Below are 16,055 nucleotides of genomic sequence, written 5' to 3'. Positions count from 1 at the left end.
TAGCGCCACTGACGGAATATAAATGAAGCAGTACAAATTTTTTAAAAACGTGCAGATAAACTTGAAATTTGAAATGTTTAAACTGGACATTAATTCTTCCATGCATCTTGTTGGATTCTTACTAGATATGATTATTTCACAATGCCAACTATCTTAATGATTTTTCTTGTTTAAATTCTATAGTAATGAATTTTATTGAGTCTCTTTCTGCCTTCCATTTCTGAAATTCCTATTAATTAACTCATTTTCTATAACTTCTCCCCCGGAAACTTTGTGGAAGCAAGATTTACGTATGGATGTAGTAGTATTTGGAAAATGCAACTTGGAAGGAATGCAAATATGTTAGCTAATGAGACAGTATCTCATGCGCCTGGCGCATATGAAAGTTTTTTGTTAAGTAATACATTCTCGGTTCCATCTAAGTTAGAATAAGAAAAGTAGATCATAAATAGAGGCTAACTAGCATTTTCACTAACATGGCCCTAGATACTGTGTTTTTTTGTCCTCTAAAGTCTTTTCCTTTAATTGATAGGTTGTCATAAATTTACAAAATATGCATGTTTCTACCTTTCAAGTATCTGGAGAGGAAGAGAACGACAGAAGAGAATATTTTGTATTTCATTCTTTTTGAAATACACAGTACCTGAAGCAGAGCATTTCCTTTGCTCCAACTGTGGTTTTTCACCCTTATCCTCAGGATTTTCCACGTAAATCATCCTGTCAATGCATGTTTTAACTCATTTTCTCACTATAATGAAAATAAACGCTGTAAGTTAGCCATTGAGCCAACTATAATGGTCCAAATGTACGAATAGCTGGCATTGAATAACAACTATTACTAAAATCTCATCTCAAAACTAATTATTTGCACGCGCCAATTCTATGCAATTGCATTATTACACCCTAAAGGTAAGAGAATATATCGAAAGAAAATAATTAAATACTTCTGGAGTACTACGACTTGATACTCTCCCATCTTATAGTGAAGCATACTATAAATTTAATTAGTGAGATTTTCTATTATATGATAAAAGGAAGTATCATACATGTCGTTATATTTTTGGAGTACCGAATAATTATTCTATATCGAATTGCTTGTGTACGAATTGTCGGTTATAACAAGTGCAGAGTAAGTATGGTGGGATAAGAGTAGTATCTTTGGTTGATTATACAACCAATTTTTGCCATATATACTCAGTCAAGAGATTTCAAATACTCCAAAAACAGTAGTAATGTTAATTTTGGACAGCTCTTTCTCTAAAAAATAATAATTAAATTAAAAAAATAAAAAATTTTGGACAGCTCTAATAGTTTAATCTCTACTTAGGAACCATATAAATCCACACCTCTCTCTCTAGACCTAGTGTAGTCTTACACATTATACATCACCAAATAACTCTCCGTCTCTCTCTGTCTCTCTCTCTTCTTTGTTCTCTCCTCATTAATAAGGTTCTTGTATTTCCTTCCTTCAAGCACGATGAGAAAGAGCAAGGGCCGGCAAAAGATCGAGATGGTGAAGATGCCTAATGACAGCAATCTCCAAGTGACTTTCTCGAAACGCCGGTCTGGACTCTTTAAGAAGGCCAGCGAGCTTTGCACCCTATGTGGTGCTGAGATTGGCATCATTGTCTTCTCACCAGGTAAGAAGGTCTTCTCTTTTGGCCACCCCTGTGTGGAGACTATCATTGATCGGTTTCTCACCCGAAACCCTCCCCAAAACTCCGGCACGCTCCAGCTTATTGAAGCACACCGGAACGCCAGCGTTCGGGAGCACAATGTGCAGCTCACTCAGCTCACAAACCAGCTGGAGGCTGAGAAGAAGCGTGGCGAGGCTCTGAACCGCATGCGCAAAGCCGGCCAGGCTGAGCACTGGTGGGAGGCACCTATTGAAGGGCTAGGGCTGCAACAGCTTGAGCAGTTGAAGGGGTCTTTGGAGGAGCTGAAAAAGAACGTGGCTAAGCAGGCTGACAGGCTTTTGATCCAGAATTCAAATCCTCCTCAGTTTTTTGGAGCTGGGAACTCCAACCATGTGGTTATTCCCTTTGATACCACAATCCCTTATGACACAAAGAATGTTGGGTTCAGTGGCAATGCGATGCCCCACACATATAATCATGGATATGGACATGGGTTTTTCTGAGGTTTCTGGAGATGTTAAAGAAAGAAGGAAACTGATTTAGCCTCAGTCTGTTTCAAGGCAATGTGTTTAGGGTGTTGTATGTTTAATTTGAAAGTATTTTTCATTTTAGAAAATTTTTTAAATACTTTTGGAATACAGAGATATTGTGCTCATTTCTCTTACATTTGTAGTAGACCATAACATATATTTAATAAGTAGACTCTACTACAAATATGAGAGGAGAGGGCATTATTTTCTATGATCCAGAATATCAAAGAATTACTCTAGCATATTTATGTTCTTTATTTTGAGTGTTATGAGTGTTTAGTTGTTTACAGATTCACACAGTAATAAAATATTATTAATTGTAGTTTATAATATTTCGACTAATGAGTGGTTTTGATAATTCTACTTTGATTAGATTTTTCCTTTTTGTTTAGTTTGAATTTTAAAAACAAGGAGAACCTACTAGTAAGCCTCAGACTTTTCAAAATGTGTTGTGAAAAGACCGTTCATAAATATAGAATTACTTTTTTATAGATAAAATCATTTAAAATTTAATTAATTGTAGAAACTAAATAAATATTATAAATTAGGGCATTGTTTTATATCGTCCGTACACATGATTTATATCACATTTTAAATGTGAATATCGAAAAAACAAAAACAAAAAATTGTACATCTTGTGTAAAATTATGGGCATGCGAATTGAATCTACAAGAACAAATGTGAAACAATATTTGCTGTTTAAATTTATAAGTGCTTTTTTTTTTTTTTTTTTGGTTAGTTGAGATATAAAATGCTTTTTTTTCTTTTTGGTTAGTTGAGATTGTAAACTCTAATAAAATTAACCTTTCAATATCTTGATCGGTTTCTATTTAGCACGTTTGTTCTTTTTTTTTTTTTTTTAAATAATTTATATATATATATATATATATATATATTTTACGAATAATTTGACCTATTGCTCTAAAGTAAGTTGTTATAATCCACTGAGGTGAAGTACCTACGATTAGGCACAATTGGGAGTTTTCCAATGATCATGAGAGTGGTGGCAGGGAAAATGGTAGAAAGGATCTGATTATGTCCATCGAAATCGATCAATAAAAGGCCACTGGGAAGGGTAACAAGCTGGGAACCATATAGAAGATAGGTTAATCTAAAGTACAAAGAACCTTAATGACAAACTTATTAGGATCCGTTTGGTAGTAACATTATTTAAGTACTGTTGAAATACGTATGAGTGAAAAAGTGTTATAGAAATACGTGTATTATTGTTTAAACAACGAAAACTGTTGTTTAAACAACAATACCAAATAGGCCCTAGATATCTAACTCTTTCATATGATATTTAAAATGGCAATGGTGTCTTGGATCTGGGCATATACTTTCATGGTGAAACCATTTGGATTTGGAGCTTGCTTGTAATGAAACTAATGAAATCCTATATACAAGAATAGCATGAGCTTATGTTCGATCATGGTGATCAATTACTGAGTAAGGTCAAGCTATGACTGAAGGGAGTGCCTGCGACCTCCCTTCCTTGTCCAGGCCTCTTATACATTATTTGCTTGGTGGATATGCTATAGTAACGTTTAGATAGGGGAGCTATGACTGGTTATCCCTCCTCTTAACCTTTTCTCATTTAGGAAAAAAATCCATAATGTGAGTAGTAATTGAAGCTCTACTCGGTAAGCATATCGCACATTATTCATACATCAGGATTTAGGTTAGTCATGGAAGGCAACCCCTTTAATGCAGCCCTAATCCTTGATAGGGCTAAATCCATATAATGTTTGAATTAATGATTCCCTTCCGAAGAAATGGAGCTAGGGAAATAATTTGAGAAACACTATTTAGACCTTGAATGAAATCGGCTAACTATTAATTTTAATAATTATTCAATTATTAAGTCCAGGTAATTAGTTGATCAATTTCAAGATAAATATAAATCATGGATATACAAGCATTAAAAGAAATTAACAAGCGAACAACTCACACATATAGCGATGAGGGTTACTCTGGTTTACTACCTAACTTATCAAATCCATTATGAAGAATTTTGCAATAAAAAAACTACACTTACTAGACTTCCCGTACAAGTGATGAGACATTGTATCTGCTTGCAACTGCAGACTCCTCCTGCCTTGAGTCTTCACAGTTTTTTGATGTCACAAGTCAATCACTCAATTGGTAAACTAAACCTTTGGTTACTTCAAGGCTTCTTGAAGATTTATAATGATCCTTGTGGTTTTAAAGAGAATTCCAACAACACATGCAGTGATCTTGTGTTTGGTAGTGTAAATGGAGAGGTAGGAAGAACTACAAGAGGCTTGTAATGGTGTTTTCAAGGTTTATACTTGCTGTATTTTTTTCTATGATATTAGGGTTTTATTTTCATTCTTATTAGATGGGATCGATCCACCTCTAGAGGAATTTTTTAATAATAAAATTAACGGATTAAGTCTTGGCAACTTGGGTTCAGTAGGAGTAAGAGGAATCAACAGAGTTAGGAGTTGATGTGGTGTTTTCAAGAAATATAGGAACAACATCCAGCATTGCAGCACAAGTTTTAGGCGTTACAAGATGGCTTTTGCTTATCACAGTGTTGGAATATCATATCTGCATCTTCTATATAAGAAGTAAATGCCTAATTAGTCATAGTTCTTAGGGTTGTAGTCTTATACAATAAGCCATACGTATAATAGAATTCATTTAGAATATTGAACCAAAAAGGTACCATATTGATCATGTTCATTATTCATATAATACACAGATAAGTTTGATATGAATCTTTTCATATCATATGAATCTGGACAATACATAAACATGAGGTTTAAATTGAGTTTTTCCTTTAAAAAAAAAAAAAATTTTAATTTTTTTACAATTTATATTTTGACTTGAATCCAACAAGTTGCTATGCTTTTTTCAATACAAAATAATTGGGTTATTTACTTGAGCTTAAAAAAATGACATATCCATGTAGTGACGGCTCTACTTGTATGTGAGGGTGGTCACAGGATCACCCTCATTTAAACTAATTTGTTCTGTAACCACCCTAACTTAAAAAATGTATTTATTTACTTACCAAAAAGATATTATATACTAAATTAACTTATTTTAACAACCTAATAAAAATGTTAAACACTATGACCCGAGAATCACAAGAATTTGAATTTAACAAAAATAAGAGTAATGCTACATCCATAATATTTTCACAATATATCTTATGTGGTAAGTTATTATAATTCTAATTTGAGCTCAATATTGACATGTTTTACCCACCAATAACAACTTATTGTATAAGATTTGTTATGAATTTTTTGTAATCACTTTATTATTTTCATATCAGCATTTTTAATTTTCACTTTATCTCCTATTAGTAATTTTTTCCCTCTATGCTAGTACAAAAAATTTTAATATTTCATATGTATTTGCGTGTTTTTTTTTTTTTTTTTTTTTTGTGATGTTAATATATTTAAGTTGTTTCTTTTATAGATTTTGTATAATTTAATTTTTTTAGTGACAATCCTAAAAATAATTTCTAGAGCTTCCCTATCCATGATTTTTTTACTCTATATCTCTCTCTGTCTCTCTCTCTCTCTTCAAAATTTGAATATCACACTTGACACTTCACTTTTAATTTGCAATTTTCTTTTATGTACTGTAAATAAAGATTAAATGACAATGTATTATCACTTTTGAATTTAATTAATTTACTGTGGATGTTATAAATATATTAATTTGATTTATTTAGTTAGTTTGGTTGAATTACATACTTAATTGAATATATATATATATATATATATATATAATACTAGTCTCTTTCTATTTTTTTGGACTTTGTTAATAATTTGAATCTATTATAATTGTAGGAGACAAAATTTTAAGCAAATTTTAAAATGCCACATCAAAATTTAGTGACAAATTCATTAAATTAATTAAATCAAATAATGACATGTGTCATCCAAATTGGTGTTACATTGGCATATTGAAATTTGACACGCGTCATTGGTCCCACAAGATAAATAAATTTCCTATTTAATATTGATGGATAATTATCTTTATTAAAATAAATAAAATAAAATAAAAATAAATTTTCTATTCAAAATTGATGGATAATTATCTTTATTAAAATAAATAGATAAAATAGAGATAATAATTTATCTTTTTTAATTATTATCTTTATCAAAATATGATCTTTATCAAAATAAATAAATAGAGATAATTATCTCCAAACAAAATTTGGGCCAATCAAAGTCTACTACATCTCTTCAAGCATATCAATTTAAAGTAGAGTTTATCCCCTGAAACCATTATAAATAGAAAAACATCTCCTCTAATTTTTAACACCAAGTTTTCAAAAAGCCTAAGTTTTGGAGAAATTCTATCTCAAGAATCTTCAAAGAACTTAAAGAACGTTCGAAAGACTTGAAGAACTTGAAGAACAACAAACCTCTAATAAGCTCAAAACTAGAGGTTTGTTGTGAAGACCGTTTGATCCATCTTCCAACCAAAGTCAAGAAAAGTTTTTGTTCAAGTCAAGACCATAAAGAAGATAGAACAAGAGGAGCACTTTTTGTAAAAGAATTGAAACAGAGTTTGTACTCACTACTTGATTAATACAAAATATATTTGTGACACATTTTTCAATCTGTTTTATTTTCAAACTTAGTGAAAATTTTGTGTTTACAATAATTTAGAATTTTTTTTTCAAACAAATAAAAATGATAAATTTTAGAGATAAGCAATAATTGTAATTTCTCTTTTGAACATGAAGGAAAAAAAATCCTAAATTTTAAGAATTCTCTTTTTGAATTCAAAATAAAATTTGTTATTTGATATTTATGACCTTATTTCTAAATGAAATTATTTTTCATTAATGAAGGTATTTTTGAACCACATAAAAGTCCTGTTGAAAGAGGAGAATCTTTTTATATATACTAGCTTGTAATACTATATATATACATGGATACACTTAAAGATATATAATAAAATGCATAATATAATTCCTATATATATATAATTTAAATATTATTTGTATTCATTTTTATATTTTGTTAACTCTTTAAAAAATTTTGTAAGGATATTATTGGGAATAAAATGTAAATTGTCCATATATATATATATATATATATATATATTTTTTTTTTTTTAAATTATTGTGAAGCACTTTTTAAATTTTTTTTTTTTTATGATTCATTTATTATAAACTCTTTGGTTTTTGTACTTAATAACTCACTTGGATTAATATTTATGATGTGATTCCACATTTGATTCTAAAATTAAGAAATAAAACTATTTAAGAATAAATAATTTAGGATACAAGGCGCAAAATTAGAACTTTACTTTTGAATTTTAATTTGATTCTTTCTCAGTTTCACTTATTATTATATATATAGATTACAGATGAAGGGATTAACTTCATAATATTATGCTGCATAAACTTTTAAAACCTCACAATTTTCCATATTATTATTTTAATATATATATATATATATATATTTTTTAATTGAATTTAAATTATATCATATATTTAAATCATCAATTAAATCATTGACACGTCATATTTTTTTTAAATTCTGGACCTGTGGACCCTTTTCCAATTTTTGGACTTGAATATAATGTAATTAATATATTATACTAAATAAAACAATGCAATACAATAATGCTTAAAAATTGTTTACATAGCAAACGTAGTAGTAATTATATGGGCCACCATAATGCGGATAACTTAGGCCCAAAAGAATATGTTGTTGTAGGCCGATTCAGTTTAGGTCCAAAGCAATAAGTTGAAGTGGGACATTTTATTTATTTTTAAATATTAATAAATAAATTTATTTTCAAAATCAAGTTTAATTTGACAAATTGAATATATAACATGATAAAATATCTAACCGAACCAATGTTAATTTCATATGGAGAGTCAAATATGCATAAAATTTAACAAAATAAATTATTAATTTTCATAAAAGGAGGTTTACTTTATGATGAATATAATGCAATGCATGGTAAAATAATATCTTAATCTAATTTTCAATTTTGGTTTTGGTGTTATAAGATAAATAAAAATTGTTTGGTGTAGGGCTATGTAAGAGATTTTGTGGTTAATTTTGACAATCTAACATGTAAAATATTCATTTACAAAAATTAAAGTCTCAAGCTGTTAGGGAAAATTAATCATCCTTGATGCTTTTACATTGGTTTAATTAAATTGGGTTGAGTTTCTATTAGTTTAATATTTTGGAGACCTTCTTTTAGAAGAAATTATTTTAGATAAAGTTTCAACTTATAACATTTGCTCTTGATAATTGTTCTTTATTATTAGACGAAGATACTAATTGATTTTTTGTGTAAGAGAGGATTAAGTCCTAGATTTTTTATTTGATAATAAGAAACTTTATCATTTGAGTTAATTGAAACCCACAATATTTTGAAGGCCATATTAGAGGTAGGAAATATAGTGTATAACCATTATTTTATTATTATTATTATTATTAAAAAGACTATCATAAAACTTGGGCCTTTATATGAAATAGGGAGTGAGACCTTTTTACAAAAGGGGTGAAGGGTTTTTTAATAGGGGCCGTAGGCCTAGCCTTGGAATGGACCTTTTGCAAGACTAATCTGAAATGGGGCTGTATATTCTCTTACGGTCTGTTAAATACAGTTTTGAAATCCATTCCTTTTTGGTTGGAATCAAGACCTTTTGATTGTCGGATTCAATTGGTAGTTTTGAGCTCCAACAACGGCGTGGCAAGTTGGGTTGATGACAAGGCTACTCATGGGACTAAAAACTTGAAATAAGGTTAGAGAAAATACGTGGACACAATTTTTTTTTCCTCAATTATGATCTAGTTGATTGTATCTGGTGGAAAAAAATTGGTAATTCCATGGGAATGTAATAGAAAACCACTTACAGAATCAGAATCAATTGTATCAAAATTGTGACAAAAATTGTGATCTTAGAACAATTAATGGGGTTATATGCTTATCTCTAATCATATTGTGCTTTGGTGTTTTTATTCTTTAGGCCAAAACCAATCAAGTCTGATTAGTCGGTAATCATTTTGATTCATCAAACAAAAGAAATTAAGAAGGGAAAAAAATCACTTCTTATTTTCAAATAATATTTTTGGTGAAAATACAATTTACATCTTTAAACTTGATGAATTGTCATTTAATACCTTAAGTTTAAGTTTTGACATTTTAGACGTTCATTAATCTTAATTAATAACGCTGTCATTCTAATCCTTCTATCCATTACCTTTTTAAAAGCGCAAATATAATTCTTAAAAGTTAAAACGACTATCTTTTAAATTTTAAACATAAAAAAATAGTTTTTATTAATTTATTTAAACCATTAAATTATTTATTAATCATTTAAAAATATAAAAATACAAATCAATTCACACCCATGTGAAAATGAGTATGTCTGTAGTATTGCCTTAAACTTAAGGCATACATGTCGTTGGAGTTAAGGTTTATTGGCTGAGCATTTTATAGTCTATATAGCTTATTTAGCTTATGTAAAAAATTTTAAAGTTTTACTATTTCTAGATACAATTAAGTTTTCTTAGCTTATTTTTAAGCCTTATAAATTAATAAAAATAAATTCTCCCAAACGAGCACTTCTAAGTTGTATCATTAGTTATAGTTGCAGCTGTAAGCGACTAAATTTCTAGTTTGAAATAAATCAAACAAGTAAAATAGTTTCACAAATGCGAATTTGTATTTATGATTGTGTGGTACAATTCTCTGAAATTACAAAAGAGTGATCCTCTGATTCGATCTCCTTGCAAGACTTATTGATTGGATTTGTGGTAATGTGGTTTTGACTTGAACACAAAATATCCTTCAATTTGGTTGAGGGATGGATCGAAGATTACTGAAACAGAATTACAATGAATCTCTGGCTATGAGCTTGTTTAGAAATCCTTTGTTCTTCGCGTTCTTCGTGTTCTTCGTGCGTTCTTCGTCTTCGAAGGTTTGTGGTGGAAGTTCTTCGGAGCTTTAGAGGCTTGAATCCGTTGAGCTTCACTGATTTGTGATTTGTTGATGTTTTCGGACACTTCTGGCTTGATTCCCGTGAACTTTAGGATCTAGGCAGATGATCTGGATGATTCTGCTTCGAATGTTCTTCGATTTTGGGGTTGAAGTTCTTGAAGTTCTTGAAGGCTTTGAGGCTTGATCTTCGCAGAGCTTTTTCCCTTCTGAATTCTGGTCCTCCTAAATGTCTCAGGAAGGCTTCTATTTATAGGAGTTTTGGGGTGGGTGAGCGACACGTGGCGAAGCTTGATTGGTGACACATGTCACAGCTTGATTGGTCCGCTTAAGTTATCGCTTACACGTGCGAGGTTGCTTGAGTCATCGCTTAAACGTGCGGGGCTGCTTGAGTCATTGCTTACACGTGCGAGGCTGCTTGAGTCATCGCTTACACGTGCACTGATGCGTGATTGGCTCTTGCATGACACTTGGCAAATTTCTGTTGGCTTCTGAATAGTGATAGCAAAACCTAGCAGCAATACATGGTGTTCTGTAATTAGCTGTATTTTGTGGACTTGGTAATGTGATGTGTCAGCTTGTGATAGATCGGGAATTTTCCCTCTCTACAGCAGCAAATTGACAGCTTGTTTATCCTTCCATGTTGTGTATTGTTCTAGCATCTTAAATAAATTACAATCATTTTATTATAAACTAGGACAATGAACAAGCCAAGTCGAGTAATAAAAGTTTAAGATTATTCATATAGTTTTATTTTGAACACATGTTGAGCTCATAATCATCAACAAACTAAATTACATTTTCAAGCTTGATTAGTTTATCATCGAATAAATTCAAGATTATGCATGAGCAACTTGACTAAAATTTTTAACCCCATCACAAATCTATGTTAATAATTAATAACTAAATTATAACTATAATTATATTATTTGAATTTATTAGATAGAATAATTTTTGTATATTATATATAAAATTAAATTCACCCACTTTGTATTGTTAAAATTTATTTATAATTTTTATTTATTTTAAATGGACTATTTATATTATTAATAAGTTATACAAAATAATTTGATAACTTATGAACTTCTGTGATAACATACATAGTCCAATATCAATTCCATATTAATATATATATATTTTTTTTGAGCAAATATTAATATATTTTTATATATGTAAACATATAAATACATAATATTTTATATATATATATATATATACCTAAATCAAGTCTTATACTTATGAGTTTGTTAACGAACACATTATTATGTTTAAACTTGACTCATTTAAATGTCAAGTCTAAAATTAGTGCAGGCTTGACTCTTTTGTTAAATAAACAAGTTTTTATCTTTTTAACTATTCCCAAATTGTTTATAATCAACTTGGTTCAATTATAGCCCTAAAACATATACACTTGCATATCTACTTTTTAATATCTACTAACTAGTTGCCAACCTGAAAATAGAGAAAACATGGGAAATTAGATACAAAAAGGAATAAAGAATCAATACTAGAAAAATTAGCATTGTAGACAGTTTTGAGGTAAATTTTGACATGAAGCAACTATATCCTCTACAATTTATCCAAATACATTTCCTGAAATGCACATATTTTCGCCATTAATGAGGCAGATATGATGTGGATAAAGCTCGTTGGTATATCCATATAATCTGTATAGTATTTGACAGTTCATGTCTCCTTTGTCCTTGTCAGTAGTTATAGTTTATAATCCAATGGACATTTTGCTTCGTTGTAACTCAAATAGAACTGGCCGTTGTCGACCAGAAATTATTCTGTATATCCGGCACCTCTCTTATTCACATAAATTTGAGTTTTATATATGCCATTATACGAGAGAAATGTATAATACATTAGATGCACTGAATAATTTTACATAATTAACATTATTTGTTCTTCGAGCCAAAGAAACAATTGGGTTTATTTTCTTTCTCACTGTTTTGGTATAATATAATATCATTGTGTTATATGAGGAATATGTTTAAAGACTCTAGTTAATGTGCTGCTCCCTAATCTAAAAGGAAGTTAAGTTCAATATTTGATTCTCATTAAGCAAATTCTCACTACGTCAACTTCTTCTTACTACATCGCCTTTACAATTAATGATCTAAATCTCACATCTACCTTATAATAAAAAATAAAAAATAAAAAAACTTGCATCAACGAAAATTGATTCAATACGCTGGGACAATTACAACTTATCTCTCTAATAGTTTTTGGTGCTACCTACAACACATAAAACACAATTCTTCACTCACAATAATCATGTTATATCTTCCTTCAGATAAAAAATAAAATAAAATAAAATCTTGCTATATAGATAACGTTGAATTCCAGGGAAGAGTTTAATAAATTCTTACTAAATAATAACAATAAACAGTCAATTATGATTAGTAATATATCTATCAGATTCAGACACCTATGAAAGAGGTTGACATTCACTTCCAAAGTCATCAAATAATTTCTTTTATTATGCCAACCAATTGATAATTAGTTTCACTGTAAATTTGTAATCATCCATTAAGTGAATAAGATTTTATAACCTTCAAATCTTGAATTAATCATATTAACTAATTCAGAATTAAGCTGCCAAAGGACAATAGACTTGCCAAAATAGAAGAAAAAAGCCATATAAATATCCCATAAATGGTTCTCCTGAAACCATAACAAGTCTAATTAAACTAAGAAAAACAAAGTTTTGCTATTGATATTGCTATCTCTTTTGAGTCTTCTCTGACATAGCTATGGTGAAAAAGAGGGCTAGCATAGGACGCCAAAAGATTCCAATTGCAAAAATACCGAAGAAAAATCATCTACAAGTTACATTCTCTAAACGCCGTTCAGGACTTTTTAAAAAGGCTAGTGAGCTTTGCACCCTTTGTGGGGTTGAGATTGCAATAATAGTTTTCTCCCCAGCAGAGAAGGTCTTCTCTTTTGGCCACCCGGAAGTTGAGTCCATTCTTGATCGATATCTTACTCGAAACCCTCCACTGGAGTCTAGTGCTCACCAACTTATTGAAGCTCATCGAAATGCTAATGTTCGCGAGTTCAACATACACCTAACTCAAATTCTTAATCAATTGGAAGCCGAGAAAAAGCGGGGAGAAGCTCTTGACCAAATAAGGAAGTCTAACCAGAGGCAGTTCTGGTGGGAAGCCCCTTTCAATCAGCTTGGATTGCATGAGCTCGAGCAATTGAGGGCATCAATGGAGGAGCTAAAGAAGAATGTAGTAAAACAAGCCAACAAGATCTTGATTGGCTCTACTACCAACTCTTCCCAATTTTTGGCAGTGAATGGTATTGGAAGTAGTGCTGATTTGTTTGAGAACAAACATACACAGTTTAATACTTCTTCCACTATGCCCAATGTCTATAATTTTGGCTATGGAAATGGGCTTTTCTGATTTTTTTTTTTTTTTTTTTTTTTTTTTTTTTCTTGTTGGTTTCCTTTCGGAGGTAGTTACATGCTAGTAACTCACTAGTCATGACCAATCTACGTGTAGTTTTCATTTTTAATTATGGTTTGTAGTTGAATGATAATCTTGAAAATAAATTTTCTTGGTACACTTAGGGATTTTACATAGATCTTTTGGTATGATTTCTTCTCCAATTTCCGAAATTAGTGAACCCATTCGTAGAGATCATGCATTTAGCTCAATATATTAGAACTCATTATTGATGAACTCATTTGTGATGAATTTGCATTAATGAAAAATTCAAGGCCTGCCTGCAATATTAACTGCCTTTTTGCTCTAGAGCATCAGTAACTGTTATGTAGGTGCCTTAGGGGACAAATGGAGTTTAATGAGTAAAATTCAATCATTTGCAGAAATCATTGATTTCTTTTCTTTTTTTTTTCTTTTTTCTTTTCGGGTTCTGTTTTGGAGGCTACAATAATATGACAAATCATCTAAATTGTGTAGATTGAGAGAGTCTCATGTTGAATCAAATATGCCTATAATCCGGATGTAGTTTCAATTTGTCAATCTGGTAACCACCATTACAAAGTAAGAAATGTTAATTTCACCAATTTTTTAAAATTATCGATAAGATAGTATTTTAAACTTATAGCATCTACTTCATTATGATTTCTTTTTATTATCATGCCAATATATCAATTGGTTTTTGGAGTACATGGAAATTGAATCCAAAATCTCTTATTTGACGATAAAAAACTATTACAGTTAAGCTAACTGGAAGTCACAATATTTTACCATGTTAATCAAGAAAATTTGTATCCTAAAAAATAAATTGTTTCTTAAAAACTTGATTTTGTTTCCCCTTATGCGAAACATATTTAGAATTTTATTTGTACAATTGCATAAAATAGAAAACTTACAATTTTTTTTTTTAGTCAGAAAACAAAAAATTAGTTTAAACTCTAGGGCATAAATCAAAATTACTCCAAACTTTAAAGGTATATATTACAACATAGTCTACCATTTTTGTTGTAAATTGCTTACAATATGTCATTTCAACTATTGTTAAAGAAATTTATGCGATTTTTTTTTTTTTTTTTTTTTTTTTTTTTTGTGAAAGAAAATATGATTTATTTTATTTTATTTTTTAATGTTACTAGAGTACGTGCACTAGGTTTATTTTATATTTTTATTTGAGCTTACATTTAGATTAATGTGCTTATGAACAATTAGTCAGAGTATTTCAAGTCCTCCATCAGCAATCCTGAGGATATGCCTATAGCTATAGTAACCATGATTGAGCTTGTTAAAAGGAATTTGTTGAGGAGGTTTCAAGTGAAGAGGGAAGACTGGGCAAACTTGGCTGGAAAATAATATCCCAAAATTCAAGGAAAGTTAAACAAGGTAAGATTGAAATCAAAGTGAGTGTCTTTCTGTTTTGATAAGTGAGTGTCTTTGATTATGCTAGAAATGGGATTTTTGAGGTTGGTTGCATACCCACAAAAAAAAATATATGGTAAAAAGCTTAGGGCTAAGACATATCTGGCATTCTATAATGAAATGTCATTTCTGTATTATCTATGATTAGTACATTTGAAAATTATGTTGACCCTTGCTAAACCACTAGGGCATACACTAATCCTATGAGCCAATTATTTTCCCCTGATACCTAGTTTAGAGTCTTTAGACCAATGGGCTCAACAATGTAGATATTACATTTTATATTAGTTAATAACCTGTGGTCCCAGTCCCAAAGAGGATCTTGAAAAATATTAACTAAAAGGCAATTAAAGTATTTTTGATTGTTCAGAAGTGATCATAACTAAGAAATGCTCTAAACTACTTTAAAAGTGATGTCAAAAAATAACATTTGCTCACTCTTTTGTCAATCTCTTGAACAACAACTAATTTTTGAATGAGCTTTTGTTTGTTTGTTTCTTTTTTTTTTTTCCTTTTTTTTTTTTTTTTGGAAATTAGACATACAAATCTTCAAAATTGACACATACTTGGCCTAATTTATTATTATTATTTTTTTAAAAGAATTTCATACTTGGCCTAATTTGAATTTAAAATGAGTAAGATATTTCCACTTGAAGTTTGGATAGTAGTTTTGTCGACCAAGTATGCATCTTTTTAAGGCTGCTTATCCTTAGTTCAAGCCTATGTAAATTGCCACAGAAACTCTATTCTTCTATAAATAATTCTATAAATACACACATTATGCCTCCATTCAAAATAAATTTTAAAGAGTCTTCCAAAAACTTTCTTTCTTCACTCAATCTTTTCACACTAGTCTTATTCATGATTTTTTTTTTTTTTTTTCAAAACTTCTATCTTAAAAGTCACTTTATGCATAACATGGTTTTTAATCCTTCTTTCAAAACCATTTCAAAATTTCATTTTATTTCCAGTTATAAGTTTCAAATATGTGATTCTCAATCAAGGTAAGTCCTTCCCCCATGACTTTTTATTGCTTAAATATGATTGTTTGTTTTTAT

General features: G+C 29.9%; 2 protein-coding genes across 2 annotated transcripts; both read left to right on the top strand.

Annotated features, from left to right (window-relative positions):
* Window positions 1-1,477: 1,477 nt before the first annotated feature.
* LOC126704934 (agamous-like MADS-box protein AGL62) lies at window positions 1,478-2,140 on the top strand. Its single transcript, XM_050403913.1, has one exon. It carries the CDS (start codon window positions 1,478-1,480, stop codon window positions 2,138-2,140), a length of 663 nt encoding a protein of 220 aa, XP_050259870.1.
* A 10,742-nt stretch (window positions 2,141-12,882) lies between these two features.
* On the top strand, window positions 12,883-13,542 carry LOC126707111 (agamous-like MADS-box protein AGL61). The gene has a single exon (XM_050406710.1). It carries the CDS (start codon window positions 12,883-12,885, stop codon window positions 13,540-13,542), a length of 660 nt encoding a protein of 219 aa, XP_050262667.1.
* The last annotated feature ends 2,513 nt before the right edge of the window (window positions 13,543-16,055 follow it).

The sequence above is a fragment of the Quercus robur genome, chromosome 11 (genome assembly GCF_932294415.1).
Source record: "Quercus robur chromosome 11, dhQueRobu3.1, whole genome shotgun sequence".
Taxonomy (NCBI): Eukaryota; Viridiplantae; Streptophyta; class Magnoliopsida; order Fagales; family Fagaceae; genus Quercus; species Quercus robur.
This window is presented reverse-complemented; position numbering and strand designations above follow the sequence as displayed.

Bases quoted from the DNA above. Each gene is read 5' to 3' on its own strand.
- LOC126704934 (XM_050403913.1), top strand. From the start codon at position 1,478: ATGAGAAAGAGCAAGGGCCGGCAAAAGATCGAGATGGTGAAGATGCCT.
- LOC126707111 (XM_050406710.1), top strand. From the start codon at position 12,883: ATGGTGAAAAAGAGGGCTAGCATAGGACGCCAAAAGATTCCAATTGCA.